Below are 22,431 nucleotides of genomic sequence, written 5' to 3' on the forward strand. Positions count from 1 at the left end.
TCCCCTTCGCTCTTCCGCCGCTCTACTTCTTTATTTATTCCGAAGAGCAAAAGCGTTACGCGAATCTCTCTCGATCTCTCTTCTTCTACGCGGACTCGCCTACCTCGAGGGTGAGAGTTAGCCAAGCACTTCCACTACACTGTACCTCTTGCACACGTACATAGTATGCGCGAGTGTGTAACTTCGGCCCTCCTAACTCTTTGTGGTTCTACGACGCGACGCGAGAAGTTTTCCGGCGCAATTCACGCGTGAAACACTCGTCCTCTCTCCCTTTACCTATACGCAGTACTGTGCGTGACCCGCGCATTCCATTTCGTAGCTTCGATCAGCTAATCGGACGTGCTTCGGCTACGTTCCAGTCGACTGCATCTATTACACATTGTAGTGGAAGGCATAAATCGAGGGACCGTCATTGTTGGCGGAGTCTCCATTATCAAGGCGGTTGTCGCGGATGAGTCGGCTGGGAGCGAGCTGGGAGCGAGCTGGGAGGGAGCTGGGAGGGAGTTGGGAGGGAGTTGGGAAAGAGCTGAGAGGGAGCTGAGAGAAGCGTAGGGACGAAGAGGGACAGGGAGAACGAGCGAATGCTTTGATTTTTATCAGACACGACAGCTCTTACACGAGCTCGGAGAGAGAGCTCATGCATCGCCGTCGCGGCGGCGAAGACGAAGGAGGCGAGGAGGGGGGCACACGCCGTGAGGAAGAAGAGGTAGAAGAACAAGAAGAAGAAGAGGAAGAAGAAGAAGCAGAAGCAGACGATGAAGAAGAAGAAGAAGAGGCAGAAGCAGACGATGAAGAAGAAGAAGCGGAGCCATCTCTCAGTGCACACCGGTGCACGTACGCGTGCAGTGTGTATCTACGGTGCGCTCCGGGACCGCTCCGAGATCCCAGGATAGACTCGGCACCCCGCGCGTCTGATCCTCCCTCCGAGCTCGAGTACTCTTGCGGCTACTTCCCCTTCCAGTAGCGGTACTCCTCGTGCTGTCGCGTCGGCGTTCGCGGATGCACGCGCGGCCCTCCGCCTCACTCACCTGCCGATCGCGCGCCGACCGCCTTGGCGTTGTAGCGACGGGATGCGTGCGCGCGAGACCCCTGGTAAGTGAGGTAGAGACGTCATCCGTCCTTGTTGCGTGTGCGCGGGCCGAAAATCGCCGCGGCGAGTCGACGAGTGCCAGCCTGGGGATGGGTGGGACGAACGCCCCAGTGTCCGGCGCGTTGCCGCGCCCGGGGAACGGAGCCACGGACCCTGGGGGCAGATAGGCGCCAGCGAGCCCCACCCTGCCCCGCGGATCAAGTCCACGAGACTCCCCCACCGTTCGCGGCCCTGTCCCACCCTCCCCCACCTCCCCGACAGTGCAGTGTGTCGAGCGCCGAGGAAGAGCACCACCACACACACACACACCTACCCACCCATGTACGTGGATTGCGGGACCGCCGAGGCAGCTCATGGCGGTGGCAGTGGCGGTGGTATTGACGGTGACGGCATGGGCATCAAGGCCATGAAGCCCTTTGGCAGACCCAGAGGTATCCCAGGTGCGGTGGCATTGTTGCCTCGAGCGGGAGCCGCCGTTGATGCACCGCCGTCCGCTATGAGGCGGGCGTGTTTGCTCGAACTCTGCCGTGGAGAAAACGGCGGCGACGGCCCGAGGACGCAAACGGGCCCCGTGCGATACGTAATCTCGGCGGCCAGTGACGAGGCTATTAGCGATCATGATCGGCTTGTTACCTACGGCCATCCATAAAAATTTAGCATAATAAGTAAGACCGGTTAATGATGCAAAAAGCCAATTGTCTCGCGAACAAAGGGGCGTCGTTGGCCTCACTGTGATACACTGATATCCGTGGCACAGCCACGAAAGAAAGTGTAAAGCTGTCTGCTGCATTGCGGGCGGGCGGGGAGGAAGAGGGAGGTTTACAGAAGCGGGTGTGCAAAGAAGCCATATTCGTAATGAGAAAAGCCGAGATTTTTTTGCATGTCGGTAGAACCTGGGCCCGAGCTCGAGCCCGAGTTACTTGGCCCTGTACGCGTAAAGGCATACACGGGTCCAGGATCGATTAAAAGGTACGTGGTAAAAGTAATGGGTTTTCGTGCTCGTTTTTCGTGCCGAATAGGCGTAGGAGCGGAATACATACATACAGGGCGTGTCGCCGATGTAGTGGCGCGGTGTTTTTGTCGCTAGTTCGAGAACCAAAGCGCTCGCGAGCCCCGGAAGGAAGACTCGCTGCCATCTAGCGGTGCGATTTTCAAAGCAAACAAACCGATCGCGTAAACTTTTATCCTGGGATCACGAGGTGCTTGGGTGCTGAGCTCTTCGAATCCCGCGCTTCAGCTTTAATGTCGAGTCGTTGGGCCGATGGAAGCTTTTCCTAAGTCGCGGTATTGTCTCGCGTCCAGACAGCAGCTCGGCAATGAATAGGAAGAAATGCCGTGGACCGCTAACGAGATTAGTCGACGTATAAGTGTAATCTATTTTATTATCGCTTTCGGCTATTTTCTAAATACAGCAACAACGCGACGCACGCAATGGCCAGAGTTTGGTGGGTGTGGGGTATCCTCGACGTAGTCGTCGAATCATACCCATACTGGGTCGAAGAAAGTAACAAATACAAATAACACGACAAAAGCGCAATTAAGCCGAATAGCGCAGAGAGAGAGAGAGAGAGAGAGAGAGAGAGAGAGAGAGAGAGAGATTGAGCGAGGTAGTGAGAGAGTGTGTGTGTGAGAGGGGGGGGGGAAGACGGGACGTTTGGGGATAGACGAGAAACAAAATTGTCGAACGATGCTCGTAGGCGCCCGCGCGCACAAAACATCAAACACTGGCGGCAGCGCGCAACGACGCCGAGAGCGTAATCAAGAAATAATGGTCCTCAATTTACGTACGTGCGCATAATTCAAGGATACGGGGAACTTTCGAACGTGTACCCGCAGAACGAGCGCTCGCGTTATGACAATGAAACGAAAAGTCAGGGGCCTGCTTGAAGCGCCCGGCCGAAACGCTGGCCGTAATCAGTGGCGCGGACGATAATATAAAAGGTCGAGCGCGAGGGAGGCCGGGAGAAAGATAATGAAGAACGAGAGATAGAAAAAGAGGCGGTTGATAGAGGAGAAGACTGAGGGAGAAGGAGAGACAATTGTGTCCTCGTTAGCGCGCGCGAACCGAGAAAAGTTCCTCTTTTGTGTAGAGACATAGACGAGGGAATATTCTATTTGGATTAAGCGCAAGCATTGGCAATATGAAAAACAATCATCTATATTCATAATGGGTTGATGCCTTGTGCATTAAAATACATTTTATTTATTTAATTATTTAATTCTTGGCTATGAATGACCTCTTGAAGGAGTAATTATCGTGAATAATATGATTATTTTCGAGCCTTATTAACATTAATAACGGCGGCTCGCTGATAAATTATTATACATTATTTTAATCAGCTACGTATCTCACTAACCATACGAATTTCAATTTTAATAAAAAACAGCCTGAAGCTATATTTATGTGTTATATTTATCAAAAACCTCTTGCGCGAAACTTAACCGTATCATTCGTAAAGTCGAATGAATCAGTCGAATGATGCGTTCGATACGCGGACGATAATTAAGTCGCGAATTACTTTGTTTGATTGCTATTATTGTATGCGATAACATAAGTATATTATCGATGGAGAAACGGTGGTAAGCTGCATTACACGCAGGACTCGAATAATTTCATTGCGCGCGGTCATAATACGGCATTGCGCAATCGGCCGCCCAAACTTATTAACTGCCGGCCGAGCAAGAAAATCCTTACTTTTGGACAAACAAGTCGCAAGTCTAACATCCCGTCGGATACAATAATAAAACATCCGGATAACAATGCGGCACGGAAGCCAATGGATCTAAACTCATCACCACCAGCGCTAGCAATAGCACCTCCCCCATCCACCCACACACTTCTACCCGCCACGTAAATTCAAGTCCTTAGCTACTATATCACCGCCCAATCCCCAATTCCCCGTTATCGCGACAAAAACTGTAAACCAACAACAACGCGTCCCACTTATCTCCCGCCTGATTTAACAATATCCTGCTCACTAGCGTCCCAAGCGATTGACCATACAGTCCTAGCGTTGGACCATATGGTCACGAAGTAACTTGGCAACAGAAGACTCTCGCTCTCTCCATGGCCGAGAGAACGGGCCTCCCCGCCCCCTAAGAGCTGGAATACGAAATCGATTCTCCAGCGGCCTCGTTACTCTAACGCACGAAAGACGCATTTTTCTACGACTTCCGGCGTTGATTTAACGGTCCATTCGCTCGGCCTGGCCTCGTCCTCGTCCTCGTCCTCGTCCTCATCCTCATCCTCATCGATGTCCGGTCTCGAACACTATCAGCCCCGAGCGCGCGCCTGCTCCGCGCAGATACGATAACCACGCGCGGCCACTTTTCCTGCGGTCCGCGGCCCTCACGCCTACGTATCTCTCCCTACTGCCCCTACTCTCCCGTCCTCCCTCCCTCCATCCCTCCTCACGCGGCCGCAACGATAATCGCCTCTGCCCGGGGCGGAATTCGCTTTTTCCAGGCTGCCCCGAAGCCGGCTCCCCCCACCAGTGCGCAGGAAAAATCAGCTCGTTCGAGCGGACGAGCCGTTTGATGCTGCGCCGCTAATTGCGCGAAAAAAGTGCATCCTGCGACGGAATATTGCAAATGCCCTGCTCGTCGAATTAATTATTGCGAATGGGAGTGCCCTGGACTGCCCACGGCGCCATGCCCATACGTCAAAATCGATGGGCAGTCGCGGCACGGCCGCGCGGTACCCGATTTATGCATATACACACAATGAGTCTCGTAGCGGCGGCTATTTTCTCCCGCTCCTGATGATGACGAGGCCCATGGCGTGGAGTGAGGGTGGTTAACCAAGCGTCATGATCCTCAAAAGTACATTGAGGAGGCCGCGTTAAGGTCGTTCGCGAAGGCCAAGATTCCGGCCCTTACTCTCGACGACCGAGATTAGGATGACAGCAGGTCTATCGCTTGGCGATGGGGAGGGAGGGGTATGCGAGCACTTGGACGACGAGTTCGCTCGCGGGTCCGTAGATACACCCGGCTGCGTGCGCTGCACATCGCGATGCCCTTATACGAGCATCGGGGAGCGCGCGCGAATATTTTATTAACGAGAGACTCGAAAGCAACCGCCGCCTATTTGTGGGGCGAGCAAAAAATAATTGAATATTAAATTTACGATTTATTACGGCTATTGTTTTACCAAAAGCGCGCTCCCTGCCCCGGGGACCATCATCCTTTTCATTTTACCCCCCCCCCCCCAAAAGCGATCCGTGGCTCCTCGTCCTCCCACCCTCCTCCGATCAATTTTTTTGCCTCTTTATCGCGATAAAAAGATATTACGGTGGCAGTCGCTCGACGGGTGCCGCATACGTGTGCGCATACGCGCGCGCGCGCCCGCGACGTATGTGAATTGTCGATGGGGCCTCGTCAAATTATACGTCATTAAAAAGATTGGAGCAAATTAAGTGTATGTACATGGGCCTAGAAAGAAGCGACGACGAGTCAATTGCTAGAAAACTTGAAAATAAGAAGACGAGCGTAATGCCCTTCGGTTCACCTTAACTTTCGAGCTAATAGTGTGTAATTTGTTACATAAAATGTTATAAAGACATTCAAGGTTATAATAATTTTATAAACAAGAGTAATTGCCGATGCATTGTGCTCAGCTGCGAGCGTGATATTTAATACTACGTAAGATAATATTGGGAGCTTTATACGAGCGAATATTATTTTAAATAAAAACTTATTAACGCGAGCAACAGGTATATTAATACAGTGTCCCGACTGTGCATTAAATGTTTGTAATCACGAGCGGCGGCAGCTCTTTCATTCTTAAGCGCGTTAAACGTGGTTAATGATTTTAAGCGGCGGCTGCGGCGGCCACTCGAGCCTCGGCCACGGCTTTTATTTCCTATTACGCGCGCATTTATACACGTAACGAAGCAAAAAATATGCCAGCCAATTTTGGAATATCTTCCTTCGACAATGTCAATTGCAATAACGCTAAATCGAGGCGATAAAGCGAATGACAGAGAGAGAGAGAGAGAGAGAGAGAGAGAGAGAGAGAGAGAGAGAGAGAGAGAGAGAGAGAGTGATAGAAAACCAATACTCCCCTCCCATCCCAACGCAACCAACCAACGGACACGCCACTTTCCACGCTCGACAATGTGCGTAGCCACGGACGATTGGTGGTAGACAGATTGTCGAGAGCGCTGGATCGCCGACGATTTTTTTTCGTTACATCCAGTTGCCTAGATAAGGCTAATCTAACCGCCCAACGGCCCACCAAGCGCCTATGTGTTATCCTATTAATAGGAGGGTAGGAAGGCATAGCACAGGAAGACGTGGTCGTTGTTGGCTGAAAACCAGTGGTTCTCTACCGCACGATCGACTGCCACGACAGGTGCGAGCTGTTCGCGATATTTACTACCTCGAGAGACGCTGATACGGCCCTGCGCGCGCCCCACCTTCTACGCCACCCATATGCCGGTACAAAGGCAAAAGGCGAGGATCGATTTAACGACCTTTTACGAGTCTCCACCCCTCGAAAATTACAATTAGATCGGCCGCAATTACATCTGCGAGCCTAGTCAATTAACGGGGTTTAGGAGGAGCGGGCGCGACATACGCGCAATTGCCGCTCAAATTACGCTCGCCCTGAAATATGAACACCGACGCTCGGGCGCAGCGGTCAGAAGCCGGTAGTATTGCACCACCCCGAGATACGAGGCGATAGGGAGGATGGAACGCGCGTGCGCGACCAATGGGTAAATGTCGTGTCCGGCTCTAGTACGGGGCCGGCGATGATGACTCGAGGTTGCCGTGATTGACGCGAGCAGTCAACAGGTGCCGGGTGGCAATGGGCCGGCGAAAGCGCAACAGGTAATACCGACAATGGAGCCACGACGGGGGTGGTGCGCGCGCGTTCAGCTATTCCCTGGGCGGAAGGAAGCCTCGGGGGCTACTTGGTTGTCTGCCCGCTGCCTACCCGCTGCGCCTACCCTGCGCCACCCCTTCCTCGCACCACCCTTCCATTCATCCATAGTGAGTGCGGGTCGAATGAGAGGGGGCGCCCACTAAATGGGCGGATTATTGCGTTATTCCAAGTGATCCTCGGGCCTTTATTAACGCGGATATTTGTTTAGCGGCACGCGAGCCTTCACGGGGCCAAGTCACTTTAATAACTAACTTTATCGACTTTCCCTTTCAATGATCGTGCCCATGAGCCTCTTTTCATCATCCTCGGCAAATAACGCTGCCAGCCGAGTAATTACTCCCGATTGCAAAGTTGATTTAGGACGAAGAAGCGGTCGTTGGGTCGTTGTCGGGCCGCGCGCGGGATGACGGGGGAGGGGGGGGGATCTCGGTCTCGTGAACAACTTGGCTAAGGGTGAATATGAAGGAAAGGGAGAATAGGGAGGAAGGCGCTTGGTCGAGCATTTATAACGAAAGGCGATAAATGAAAATTACTCGGTGCGTTAGTGTATTATAGGCCGGGGTTGGCGGAAATGATCTTTTGGAAAATTATTGAATTATTAAAGGTGCATTATAAATTGTGCGACTGCCTAACTGGGCTCATTACTTGGGCCAAGTCGAGTTGCGCCTCGGTAGCATCGATTTTTTAGCGGCGACTCGAGCTGCTCGGTCACACAGAAAATGAAGGAAAGCAACCGCTTTCCATAACCTTGACCATCCACCTGAATAAACGAACAAAACTTCGCCGAATACACGTTTGTGCTCTCGATATACGTGGATCGCATGTGACGCGCATCTTCGTTTTCGCTTTCGCCGAGGTACGATGTTTTTCGCCACTCACTCGTGTTCGCTGCACTACCTGGTAATCATGATGCTCCCACGGTTTCTCACTCCTGTTCACACCTACGTACGTCCATACCTCGACAGGCGCAATGTCGTGACATACGCACAAGATGCCCGATTTTGTGACTTATTAGAATTGATTTACTGCTAGATGTAATTAACATTCGATTGGCGAAAATCAAGAATTGATTGATTTGCAAATAATACTCAACATGGACGGAGAATCACGTTTTCTCTTCTTTTTTTTTCTAAAAAAAGAAGAGAGCAAAAATTGCATTTAGTATCGAGAACGTTTCATTTCATTCGCGGCTAAACTTTAGTAATACTATAATTTGTCTGTGTAGTAAAAGTACATCGACTAAAATTGCGTGAAAATTATAAATTTAATCATAATGTGAATTATTTTCATTAGTTGTTTTAATAAGCTATAATGTTTGTATAATTTACGTTCTCTCTCTCTCTCTCTCTCTCTCTCTATGTATATATATATATATATATATGTGTATCTTTTTCCTGGAATTCTATTAAAATTTCAATCGTCCGTATTTACTTAAATGCAATATACTTACATGTAAGTAACACGAACTTGATAAATCGGCTTCTCACACTTTTTTTCATCCTCAATTAAATTTCCAATAATACGAAATCGATATGTACATGCTCATTTATACAAACATGCACAAACTTATACAATACCATTGCGCACACGCATACACACGTACGTACACGCACTCACACCTGTATATACGTATATATATATATATATATATATATTTTTTTTTCTGTTTCTTTATTCATTTCAACACACGTATACGCACGAGCGCGCACGCATGTGTAATATATGTATCCATTTGAGCTCGAGAGGTAGAAGTTCGGGAAGGAAACAGGATCAAAACTTTCTCTAACGATGTGGAACTTTTTCTTTCCGTGACTTATGAGGAGGAGCCAATATTTGTAGAAAAATTTCGAAACTCAGCGTAAAGAAGTACGCTATTCGTACGGGACGACGGTCGACGTTTTTGAAAGAGATATTTTTAAGTTTAAATACTCTCGACCCTTCCGAACATTATGACAATAGCACTGTTTCATGATAACGCAATGGTCACATTTCATTTTTATCGTTCCATGTCAATTAAGGTTACAGCCGTACGGCAACCCAACGTCTCATCTGTCGCTCTTATATTATAATTAGTCCTCGATAATACAAGCGCTCCTCAGCAGCGAAGCCTCCGCTAATATGGAAATTTATGTATAGCAGCAACCGAGGTTAGGTGTCGGCTGACCTCTGCCGAACGGGTCAGCCGTTGTGCATTAAAAAATTTTGTTTTTTTTTTATGTTTTTTTCTTTTCGTAAAGAAACCCATCGCCTCCTGCCGATGTCGACTGCGACTTCTCGTTAGGCCTTGTCTCTATTTCTATCTCTTGTGCGGTAGCGATGCCATTGCCCGGTGATTTCGACGTGCATTATGCTAAGTGCGTAATTTGTGTGCGATCCCCCGTTCGCTCGGAATCCCTCGCCACCCCCACTCCTTCTGCTCGCACCATCTTCTTCCGAGTATATTTTCAAGTTGAGTATATTTTCCTCGCTATCGTCTCCTCACACGCACGAATTCCTTGTCCCTCCTCCTCTGTCACTTTAATCGACATTTAGCAACGTTAACATTTAACGTATTCTTGATTTTACATGCTAAATACCATTTATCATTATCAAGCGCGGGCGCTTGCTTATGCGACTTACACAGATAAAGTAATTTATCTTTTTCGTATTTAAAATTGCCAGGGCTATCGGCTTACTGTTTCACATTCAGCTTACATTGCTTACCATTTTTTTCGCTACTGTCTTTCAATTCGTAAAAGTACCTACCTCTTCGCCTTCTCTTTTGTCCGCCGAGACGGATTTAGAAAAAATCAAAACAAAAAAAAAACAAAAAAAAAACTAAGCCGAAATCACGAAACACGTAAGCGTAAATCCAATCATATTCGGCTTGTTAAATTCTATTTCACAGGCTTTACTCGATTTTCTTATATCCGAATAATTTAAGGTAATTTTAACCGTTACAAGCCATTCGCCAATAAATATAAGGCAATTACTCCAATATCGGTAAATTATTTTAAATTATTTAGTTAAGCGAACATTAATAATACTCCTATCCGTAATACTCTTATCCGTTTTATATAATTAACATGAATATTATTAATAATAATAATAATAATAATAATAATAATAATAATAATAATAATAATAATAATTGAAACAACAACACAAGGAAAAAGCTTTTACTTAATCTTATTGCAACGTTATTATATAAACAATGATATGGATTTTTCGCGCATGTAGTTACCGTAATATTTAATTACAAGAGTATATTATTATTTTTGCAGCGTTGTAGTTTTTCTCATTATATACGCGTTTATTTGCTAATGTGAAAGTACATGGAAACAATTTGTACTGTAAATATTAAGATTAACCAACACGACGATGCAGTAAAAAGACGCGAGTGATATTCCGTCTTCATTTATCTGCCATAAGCTACACATAAGCCCAGTTTTAATTAGGGGTCCCTTTTTTTCGCCTCTTTATTCTCCCGCTGTTGCTTTAGACAAAGACGACAAAGTTTTTCGCGCTTACTGCTAACCATTGTTTTCTCATTTAAATTTCTCTAAGAAAAAAAAAAGGACGGTATAATCGCAGCTGACCTATGATTTAGTTCATACGTGCACCGATCGGCCGAGAATATATAATATTCTCGATAGTTCAGCAACTCTTTCTATAGACGCTTTAATTTTTTCTCTTTAACCACTTTAACAGCGATTCCATTAACTTTTAATTGTCTTTTTATTGTTTCGCGGGCCTGTATTAACTAGAGAAGAAAAAAAAAGAAATAAGGAAAAGAAGAAAAAAAGATAAAAAAAAAGAATGAAAAAAAATTATGCTCTAGAAATATATATCAGTATTATGTTACAAGTAGTGTGATTTCATTACTAAATGTATTTCTTTTTACGAAAGGGAAAGTTTTTCTTAATAGTGCCCATTATTATACGTATAATAAATAATTGGTTTAAATTAAATAGAAAAAAAAATTCACATATATATATATATATATATCCTTTCAATTAAAGTGAAAATTTAATTGTTATATGAATTGTCGAGCACTCGTTCTATGTAAACGTTGTAATACAAAAATCGCTTACATTATACGCCCTTGTCTGCGCCTTTCCATTTCAACTTCAAGTTTATCAAGCATATTCGCGATTACAAACAAACAAAAAAAAAAAAAAAAAAAAAAAAAAAAAAAACTTAACAATGCACGTAGTACCTTCGACCATCGAAAATACGAATTTGTTTTTCATTACTAATGCAGCATAGCAAGCAGCTTCTTGGCACTGTAAATAAAATATATAAAACCAACGGCTTTATTGACATTATCATAGAATACAATTTTAAAGAACCTGACGCATGTAATGGAAATTTATCGACGTCGCAATTAAGCACGATGTCGTCGTACAAAACGCGAGACTGCGGGAAAAAAAGACTACACGCACGACGATAACGATAAAGTTCCTATCGCAATAACAATAGCGACGATACGATCCAGTCACCGCAAATCTATCAAACGAGCTTGCGAACGGGCGGGCGTTGATATATATATATTTTCTCGCTCATTTACGTATTCTGAGTTGCGATAGAATTTTTCTCAATTCGCGCGCGTCTTGGAACCGTTAGAACGCATTGCGTTTTAGGAAATTTGACTAACCACCTCCTTCCGCCCCGCCATCCCCTCCACCACCCACCACCGGGTCACGCAGTAATCTCAACGTGGAGATGGGAACTCTTGACGTTATGGCGAATCATCCGCTGATGGTCCCAATGGTAGCGGAGAGAACGGGCTTGAGGGTGGGGGGGGGGCCGGGCACCGTCCCGGAGAAAGCCACGGGCCAGCGATAGTGCGCAGCTTTCCTTGGCGGTTGACGACTTTTCATGTGCGTACGCGCGTATGCCCGCAGCTCGCGCGCCCAGTCATAACGGCTCGACAAGGACACCCGACCCGACGCCGATGCACCTGCGATCCCATTAGCGACGACGATACTATCGGTCCTGGAGAGCGAAACCGCCCCTGCGAGCGGAGGCGCACCTGACGCGCCCCGCGAAGCCCCCGCACCCTGTGAGAATCGCCACTAGGTCGGCTTCTCACACGCAAACTCCCTCCCACCCTTTACCGCGCTTACCTCCCCGTCGCTCCCCACCTTAGCCGCCCCTCAATTCGCCACCGCCTTCGCAACCCCTTGGCGTCTCGCTCCGGCGGCTCGAAAATCTCGCGGACGACGAGGAGTCTCCTCGACGAGACCTGGGGACGCGTTTTTGGCATTTTCCACCTCGTCCGTTCCTACGTCTTTACGCCTGCTTGACTTCTAATTCCTCCATCACCATCCCCTCCCCTTCCGTCTCTTCCTTCTCGAGCTGGTCTTTTGCGAAAGACCTTGGATACCGACGAACCTGGACACGCCGAATTGAGAGCTTATTAAAAAAAACTGCCTGTCGTCCATTTTCCCTTGGCTTTTGCGTCAGTGTTGCCAATGGGCTACGATACACTAACACAATCCTCTCTATGTTACAGATATTCCGGCACAAGTGCCGCCACTTACGCCTGGAACCAACAAGAAGATGACCGAGGCCTTGAAGGCCTCCTTCGCATCGTGGGAAAAGGAACAAATTCGCCTCAACATAACCAAAGGTCAGCAAACGCGCACACGCACGAGACAGACAGACGGAGACACAGAGAGAGAGAGAGAGAGAGAGAGAGAGAGAGAGAGGGAAAGAAAGAAAAGAGCAATGCGAAGGAAACAGCCGCCAGGGTCGCGTTTATAATGTATTATTGGGTGGTGTTATATCGAATCGACAGGACATTGCACTATTGACAATGTCCCTATATATTTTTTTGACAGCCGGGATGCTATTTCTTCTACGGTGCCCAGCATTTCAAGTAAAATCGACGGAATTGCAAAGTACCGTAATAATTCGCAGCTAATTAAACATCTATCGGACGTATCAAGAGCGGCAAGCTCATTGGATGGAAAGACAACGTTTCTGACGCAAAATTAAAATATTTATCGTTGCCTGAAAGCGGCCGCTCGTGCGCAAAACATTTCAATTGAAATTCACGCAAACGATATTAATCAGACACGCGGCTATCGTCGTACGGATAGTCCCTTTCATCTATTCCCGTGGTACCCTCGCATTTTTTTCCAGCGCCGCATTCATGCGACTGGTCTCGCGTGTCTAATTCCGGCATACCTGTATGTACTCCGAGCGCGCACGCACGCATGCACGCACGCGCACACACGGAGCGTATTGAATGCACCGGGTGCACGACGCGTCGCGCTGCAGCTACGTCCATAGGAGCACCGGCTGCGTAAATAGCACTTGTCGCACTTTCATCTCCATGAGGTCGGTAATATAAAAAGCTGGCTTCGACGGCGGGGTGGGGGAGGCGTCTAGCAAATAAACAGGATTGCCAAGCCAAGCGTCTCCTCTCACTAGCTCTCTCTCTCTCTCTCTCGCTCTGTGTCCTCGTCTCTCTCTCGCTCTGTGTCCTCGTCTCTCTCTCGCTCTGTGTCCTCGTCTCTCTCTCTTGTGCTTTACGTGTCGTTTTTTTTGTCGTAAGAACGGAGCGGAGGTGCGCGTTCACTGTTACACGGTTCACAGAGGTCACAGACGAAGTGATCTCTCTCCCTCTCCCATTTCGGCGGCCGTAATACCAAGCTTAAGTGGGAGAGAGACGGGTGAGGATCACGAACGGAAGTATCGTCACACCCGCCTGCCTCTGAATGCGCATACCGGATGCGTGGCATCGGCTCCCCATCACGGGCCCATCAAGCATCGTCGTACTCACGATTCCCGCGCGCAACATACACACACACACACGAGCAAAAAGAACGAGACCATAGATTTGTGTGCGTGTGCGATGCCATTCGGCGAGATCGGGGAGGGCCTGTCTATGCGGCCCCGGGCTATACTTATTACTTGCTGAACGAGGTGGACAGGCTCGAGGGAGTCTTGTCCGATTTACCGATTAGATGTCTGTCGTTGGTTCGGCCGCGATTGTTGCGCGTTAAGATTCGCAAGAGCGATGCGATATCTCTCTCTCTCTCTCTCTCTCTCTCTCTATTTATCCCCCCCCCCCTCTCCATCTCCCTTCAATTTCAATTGCGATCTGACTACACATGCTATACATGCGTGGACTGCTTTGTTTTTGCCACTATCTTTACTACCGCGCGACATCCAACGAAAGTTTGCCTCTCCCACTTTCTTTTTCGATCGCGTTATCGCACCTCGACATCATCTACGCTTTGTGGTCGAGGAATACATTATTTTAATTACTTTCTCTATTGAACAAAAGACATGGCTGATTCATATGCTTAAGAGCACGAATTATTTATCCCCTGTCAATTGTGAATCGCGATGCGTGAATTTCACTCGGACGCATAGTCACTTTTTTCTCTTTTGTCATACAAAATTTTTATTTTAATGAAGTCAGCTAGCGCAAAGACCTCTAATAGAGAGCGACAGAGTTAAACTCGGCCCTTATGCCAAACTCGAGCGATATAAATCCTATAGTCGCTGACCCCTGAGCTTGTTACTCGCAGCAAGTGCGTCAAATCAAAGGTGCAAACGTCTAAGAAAGGACATAATGAGAAGGAAGTGAGCTAGGGTGGAAGAGCGAGGTGGTAGTGTCGGAGGAGTACGGTTAGGTTGATGACGGATGGAGAGCGGGTGTGTGGGAGAAGGAGAGGGATGGGAACGAGGTGGAGGATGAGGAGGAAGAGGAGGTGGAGGAGGTGGAGGAGGAGGAGGAGGAGGAGGAGGAGGAGGAGTAGCTTACCCTACTGCAGTATGCGAAGAGAGCCAAACAAAAGAGTCTGTTAACAGAGCCAACAAGAATCAAGCCGAGCAAACATCGGACGCGATCCTCAAATATCGGCGGCCACCTTTGATCGTCCCCACGGCCATTAGAAACTGCACGCCTCCATCTCTACCTCTTCGGCCTCCTTTGCCTCCTTTGCCTCCTGTACCTCCTTTGCCTCTACCCCCTCGTACCTTTCCTCGCGTATGTTTGCCGTCCGTGACCGCGAGATTATTCCGCAGAGCAAAGTCCTTCGCTCTTTCCTTTGCACGACCCGTGTCCCTATCCCCTCTCCACGTTCGACCAATTCATTCATCTTGAGCATATGCTTCTCTCCTACGATTTCTCTCTCTCTCTCTCTCTCCCTCTCTCGTCCCATTATGCAAGTGCGTTGAATCGTTTTTCAAAAACGTATGACGAGGTAGACCAAATTTAATGGATATGGGGCCTGGAATTCTACGGGACTAGTTTCCCTCCTACTTTCGAGCCTTTTCAAGAGAATTTGTATTTTTTGACGCGCAATGGGACAGATCGAAAGATCGGGATCGTTATTACGACTACTCGAGCCGCTAACGAATAAATTAATTGGAGTGACATTTCGAGCGCTTTTGATGATTGAATTTGCGGTTATCGCTCGTGGCTGCCATCAATTTTAATGACATTGCGGACTCGCTTGACATATACAAATGCGAATCTTACATTCTTCGTCGTGATTGCGGGAGAACTCGAAGCAAAGGTACGTCGTGGAAACAATGCGCCATAATGTTGCGAACCCCTGGATATGGGTGTGCACTGGTAGTCGCACCTTCTCTCTCTCTCTCTCTCTCTCTCTCTCTCTCTCTCTTAAACACGCACGCCCGCACTCACTCCCTCGCTCCCTCGCACTCGTACATACATATCATGTGTATATATATATATATATTTATAGAGAGAAAGAGAGAGAGAGAGAGAGAGAGAGAGAGAGACACACACACACAGTAACAGAAAGAGGCACGTACTAGTACATTGACTCTGGCTCTTTTATTCATATATATTATCTAACTTCGCAACTAGACCTCGGTATCTCTTCTTTTCCAGTTAAATTGTGTGTATTTTGCTAAACATATACAGATTTTTGTATAAACGCTATCGGAGAAATTTACAATTTCACTAGAAATATATTCAATTTTTTTTTTGTATATATTTATTTTGGTACTCCTGGGATTTTTTTTTTGTTATTTAAAAACATACATTTTTCTCTGATATTACGAATTAAATAAATTCAAGCTCAGATGTTGCACAATACTTTTGAAAGTAGTATGACCTTTTTAACATAAATACTTTAAATTTACTGTATAATAATAATAAACGTACATTTATCGTTATTTTTAGTAGCCCATTTTGTGGTTAAATAACAAAACGTGACGTATAATCTGAATTCAAAATATCGTTGAAAGTAAATGAGATATCTGGTAATTGGGGTATATAAATTTACGAAAATGCTAATGAAATATATAATGTATTTGTATATCATAGTTTCAATTTCAAAATAAGAGCCTTTAACAAAATATAAATTATAGAAGTCTGGGGGGTATTATAATGACATCCCCGATAAGTGCGACGTAAGTAAATAAATGAAAAATTATTTTGCGTATTTACAGATCCTCGACAGTGGTCGGAATCGGCGGTGGCTAATTGGATGCAATGGGCAATTCGTGAATTTTCCCTCGAGGGTGTGGCAATGCAACCCTGGCAACACATGACGGGAAAGCAAATTTGCGCCATGGGCAAGGAGTCATTTTTGGCCCGAGCTCCTGTATTTATGGGCGACATACTCTGGGAGCACCTTGAGATACTACAAAAAGGTAAGTGATCTCACATCTTTGCAATATTTAGAAATACAAAATTGTGCGAAAAATGTGTCGATAATCTATGTTGGCTTAAGGAATACAAACTCATAGGTACTTTAAACAGTTTTATCACATTATGTACAAAATTAAGAGATAACATGGAATGTATATTCTGTTAATTAGACCATTATTGCCGAGCACTTAATTAACTTAGGGAAATAAAGTAGAAAGTAAATGATTACTTTCAAAGCTTGTATAGATAATCTGTGAATCATATTCTTGAAAGTCAACTAAATTTTACAATCTTTACATAATAATAATCGAACTCACTGTTAAAATTTCAAATCTAATTAAATGAAAATCTGTATAAAAACAAATGAATAAATATTTCTGTGTAAACATGCATAAATATTACTGGGGCAATTGTTTGTTAATCGTGTGTAGAAAAGAATGAAAAAAGAACGAAAAAGAAAGAAAAACGAATAATGAAAAAGAAGAGAACATGAAACTATTGTGGAAATCTTAAAGTAGATTAAAGAAAATTATTGTCATTGTTATTTATTGTTCATTTTTGTCGATGCGATTCCAATAAACTCGTGTTTTTTTTCTCCCTATTCTATTTTCATTTTTCGTTCAATTATACTCACTTCAAGAACATAGATAAGATAAACATTGTGAGCTTGTTTATTTTTGCTTTGAAGTAACGTTAAAAAATTATCTAGAAAAATTTATCAACAGTGTCGATACAAGCGTACATTTCTAGGAATACAATTAGAATTTCTTCTTTTTCTTTCTTCTTTTTTTTCTTCTTTTATTGTTGTTGTTGTTGTTGTTGTTGTTGTTGTTGTTGTTATTGTAGTAATTATTAATAATAAGTGCTGTTTTATATGTATTTTCAAAGTCATTAAAATTCATTGTCAATGTTCTTCTTCTGTTTTATTTTTGTCCTCGATATGCCTCTTCCACGGCCAGGTTTCATCCCCGAATCGTACAATCGTGTTTTTGAAATTCGAATCAATTTCAGAAGTATGTAAAAAAAAAAAAAAAAAAAAAAAAAAAAAAACAAAGCCTCTCTCTAATGCGCATTCTAGTAATTCGCTATTTTCATAGTCGTCTCAACCTTTATTTAAAGAATTAAATGCTCGACGATACTCGCCAGATATACGCTGCAGTCGGATCAGTCAACCTGTCAAGTCGGTGTCAAATTAGTCCTCGAGTAGGAGCTTAAAAAAAAAAAAAAAAAAAAAAAATGAAAAAAAAAAGGAAAATAAAATAAAAAAAGAGAGAAAAAAGATGAAAAAGAAAAGGATCCGTTTGGATTCGCTGGCATTATATTTAAGCGTTCGTTGCTATATCAATGAGCAGATACATAACTCGGAACAAGTGAATCGCATGGAAAGAGACGAGATTGAAAGAAAGGTGCATCATGAGCGTAAGCAGTAGGGTGACGTATGTGAGAGAGTAAGAGGGAACTCGGTGTGCAAGTGTGCAGAGGAATGACAGTAAAGTAGAAAATAAAGAATCGAAAAGATGCATTAAATAGAGATATTTGACGTGGAAGACGGTAGCTTCACACAACATCCGGCCGTGAGTCGATGAAAATAGATCAGATTTCCGTAAAATTGCAATGTCTCATCCTCTCTCTTTGTCCGACTCTGGCCCCTCTCCACCTCCGGCGCTCTCTTTCGCTCTCTCGCTTCTTCTTGTGCCGCAACAGGTAGCCGAGCAGGCGCACGCATAACGCGAAAGAATGGAGCAAAGAGCACAATAATGCGTACAGAATGACGACTACGGCGAGTAAAGTAGCGGGGGCGGGGGAGGCGAGAGGAGGCGCGGCGAGGCGAGGCGAGCGCATTCAATCGGCGCCTCGGACTTTTTGTGCGCTGCACGCCACTAGTGCGTCGTGAGTTGGTCGATAGGTGCCGGAGGGGAAGGGAAGGCCAAGCGAAGAGTGAGAGAGCGAGTGAGAGCGACGATGGGGAAAAGAGCGAAGGAACGAACGAACGAACGAACGAACGAACGAACGAACGAACAAGAGCCATTGAAATCAGCTGGTAGTCCGGAAATGCTGCGGAGAGTATAATGGAGCACCGATATACCATTTCATTGGTATATAAACCATATTAAGTAATGGTAAAGGGGCGCTGGTAGATGCGGGGTGGATCGAACTATGGTGTCGATGGGCCACGTGTTTACGCAAATCGAGCTTTATGTGTATTTATTGGGGCCCCCGGAGACGTCGTTGATGCCCTTTTTCCCGCTAACAAACGAATGAAACGAGAACCTTAGAGTTTACGTTTGTCTATTGACAAAGTACTCGCGAGTTTTTGATGGGAGCACCATCGCCAAGAACTCCTACTACGAAATTCTTTCCTTTCTCTCTCATTGACCAAATTTTCTCTCCATTTTAATAAAAGGAATTCGACTGGAAGAACACTCGATCGATCCCCCCCCCCTCTCTAACCCCTCTCCTTTTTCCTTTCCATTTTCTTATTTCGTAATTTAGAGCGCTGCTCAGCTGACAGCTGAATTCATTTAAGTTGATGCTGAATTACTTACTTGCTGCAGCTACATTTTCATATACGAATGCGTATGGTTAGGTAGGTAGATGGGTGGGGTGGCACGGGGTGGGATGGGCTGATTCTTTGTGCAGTGCTTTATGTGCGCCTGCTTCGTACGAAGCCATTATTTATCATTTCATTTTAATATATTTCCTTCATTATAATTCGTGCTATCTATCTGAGATACATTGGCCAGAAAGCAGTTCACTTGTTTCTTACCCGTCTCTTTATGTTTTCAAGTATTTTATATGAAATTATAAAGTGCCGGTGATTAATGAGCCACTTAATAAGGGCTTTAGCAGCGCCTCGCGAAGACCAAGGATAAGGAAAGAGAATCCCCGATTTATTATTCCGGGGCTGATGCGTTGGAGAGGGCGAATACGGCGTCCGTGGCGTCGCAGAACAATGAAATGCATCGCGAAGGAAAGTTTCGATCGCGCGGATCAGCGACGACGTTCGGAATTTCGCAAAAGGTCAGGGGCCGCTGGCTCAGAGAGGCGGAAAGTCACTATTCTAATGCCCCCGGCGGATCTGAAGAAAAGCAGGAAGCGCGATTTCGCTCGCGGCTCTCTGCGCCGGAATAAAAAGCCGGCGAATAATAAAAGGAGGAAAAAACGTAAATAAATAAATAAAAAATAAAAGAAAAGAAAAGAAGAGAAAAAAGAAGGGAGGATAAAGAAATTCGGAGCCGATCAGCGCAAAAAAAAAAAAAAAAAAAGAGGCGTGAAAGGCGCGGTGGTGGCTGGGGACCACGAGAGATGGGATTTTGAAGGGGGGGGGGGCATTAGCTGGCGTGCGGATTCGACGCGTCGATGCGCGGACACGCGAAGAAGGGACATTTTTCAGTCTTCGGCAACAATAACCCGCGCCGGCCAGTGTAATTGGAGCCGACTAATGGCCGCGCGTATCTGCCCTCCCGCAGTATGTCCGTTGCTGCAACGGCTGCCATCGAGATTCCGATCTCTTTGTCCGCGCGAGCCGCGCATGCGAAACGCCTCGCGCATCTACGACGTGAGCGCGTCCTTATCTCCCAATGGGTTCATCAGACGTACTGCGATAAAAATGAATATTACCGAGCCTGTGGTGTATGGCCCGAAGAGAAACAAGCCGATCGTCGTATCTCTTTCTTCCTGCTGCTGCTGCTGCTGCTGCTGCTGCTACTGCTGTTGCTGTTGCTGTTGTTGTTGTTGTTGTTGCTATTGCTGCTGCTGCTCTCTCTTTCTCCGGCAATCACTCTCTTTCTTAGCAACCTCATTTTATGGATCGTCGCTTCAATATTTGTGCCAAGTTCTTTGAAAAATTATGGTCTATTGTTGTGGGACAACTGCTCGACTTAAATATGGCACATGCCCCACTACAAACTATGATAAAGGAATATTTTTATTACGTTATAATTTTTATTTATTAATATTTGCTTGCTCGTATTTATAACGACTCGTAATACTTCATGAATAAGTCCACCATTCGCTTAAATTCAAATTTGCTCGTTATTTGTTCATACTCGTTTCCTCATTGTATGGCGGCGATTCTTTAGAATCCTTTGCAATAATTTTTCTTCTTCTTCTTCTTCTTCTTCTTCTTATTCTACTTCTTCTTCACTTACAAGTCACACTCGTCGTCGCATTGTTTGTCGCACAATTGTTAAATAGCTGACTTATTATATGTCTTTAAAGGATCGATTAATTATTTTAGCGCCAAATATTAGGGAGGCAAATTTTTTGTTTTTGCTTTCTTTTCATTTCACCTTAAAGCATTCTCCTATTTCTAATCACACCAACATAATTCCAACAGTATTACATTTTGTATAAAGCAGCTGAAATAGGCAAAATCAAGAATAGCTCGAGAGACAATTGAGCCAGTTTGCCCGACACGAAACCCGCGGGTCTATTTAATATATCTACAACCAATAGAGAACCCAAGAGATAAATAGTACAGCGTCGACACATTTTTCACACGTAGCTACGTCTATAAATATCAGGCACCGTTCACCGTTAACACTTATCGATCATCCACATTGGCATTCGATATCCCAATGCATACGTCACACCCACCTCAACTCCATAGCCGCTTAATAATAATCGGCACTATCGATATGCTCGAAAAATTGACAAATTCTCCTACGCCATACCCCTCTCCGCCCTCCCCCCCCCACCCCCCGCACTTTTAACCCTTTACCATTTCCCCTTCCCCGTTATCCCTTCACCGTTCCCCCTTCCCCATCCCATGGGCCCACTACAAATCAAAATCAATCCGTAGCGAGATTGAAAAAATAAGAAAATTATGAAAAGCCTAAGGAGAGATTGGCTTCTGTTCTTAGACGTCGATCTCGAAAAAGCGTCCTTGGAGAACATGCCGGCGAACCTCTACGAGAGCGTATGCGTCCCGGATCTCGGCGAGTTCCTGGGCTACCAGGGCAACGCGGGCGGCAGCAGCGTCAGCGCCTCCGGCGTCGGGGGCAGCTCATCCGCAGCTGCTGCTACCCCGGAGAACAAGGGCCCGGCAACCCCAGCCAGCGGTTGCTCGAGCATCTCGAGCAACTCTGCGGCGAGCGCCATATCCGCGCCCTCGCCGATCGCCGTGACCCTGGTCCCGCGGCAGTACCACACCGACGGTGAGTTATTCACTCATAATCCTCATAATCTCATAAGTTGGAAATCGCCCGAACCCATACGAAAAATTGTCTACCCTCGAGAAGTTCGTAAGGAGCACGCGTGGCTCGAATCAGGAGCCTGGTGGTTCCGCCTGGGCGGAAATCACAAAGCGAATCACGAGTCTGTGGCGTAATAGGGGAACGGTAAGGAGTTCGCTGACGCAAGCTCTACGTTTTATAATGGCATTTTATTGTGAGGCTTGTTTTCATTGTATTTTTTGCGCATTTCATTATTTACGGGCTAATTTCATTTATGAAAATCTTTGGGAAAACGCCGACGATCGATGCTGCATCGCACTCTGTTACAATATTGTAATTAAGCACGACACGCGAATCTCGCAATTTTTATAGGACTCGAGTATGTCTGTCTCCTTGGTAACGCACGCGCTTCCTAGCATCCTCATCCATTGGGTGCGGCCACTTTTCGATACTCCGCAATGCCGGCGAACCGGCCCACGATTGCGCAAACATTTGCAAACGCGGCTCTCGCGTTCGTGGATTCCCTTTGTGAGGAGTATCATCGCATGAGCCGAGCCTCCCGGGAGAGTGAGAGCAAGTAAAACAAGAGTTGAAGCGAGATGTAGAGTAGGGGAATGAATTTCAAGTTGTAAGATAAAAGAAGAAGAAAGGA

At 45.9% G+C, this 22,431-nt stretch overlaps 1 protein-coding gene across 1 annotated transcript; it reads left to right on the forward strand.

The window, feature by feature from the left end:
• The first annotated feature begins 1,409 nt into the window (after positions 1-1,409).
• On the forward strand, positions 1,410-21,934 carry LOC105363017 (ETS-like protein pointed, isoform P2/D). The gene is made up of 4 exons (XM_011500587.1): positions 1,410-1,521; positions 12,475-12,591; positions 16,401-16,604; positions 21,468-21,934. Exons 1-4 carry the CDS (start codon positions 1,410-1,412, stop codon positions 21,932-21,934), a joined length of 900 nt encoding a protein of 299 aa, XP_011498889.1.
• The last annotated feature ends 497 nt before the right edge of the window (positions 21,935-22,431 follow it).

The sequence above is a fragment of the Ceratosolen solmsi genome, unplaced genomic scaffold (assembly GCF_000503995.2).
Source record: "Ceratosolen solmsi marchali unplaced genomic scaffold, CerSol_1.0 scaffold56, whole genome shotgun sequence".
Lineage (NCBI taxonomy): Eukaryota > Metazoa > Arthropoda > Insecta > Hymenoptera > Agaonidae > Ceratosolen > Ceratosolen solmsi.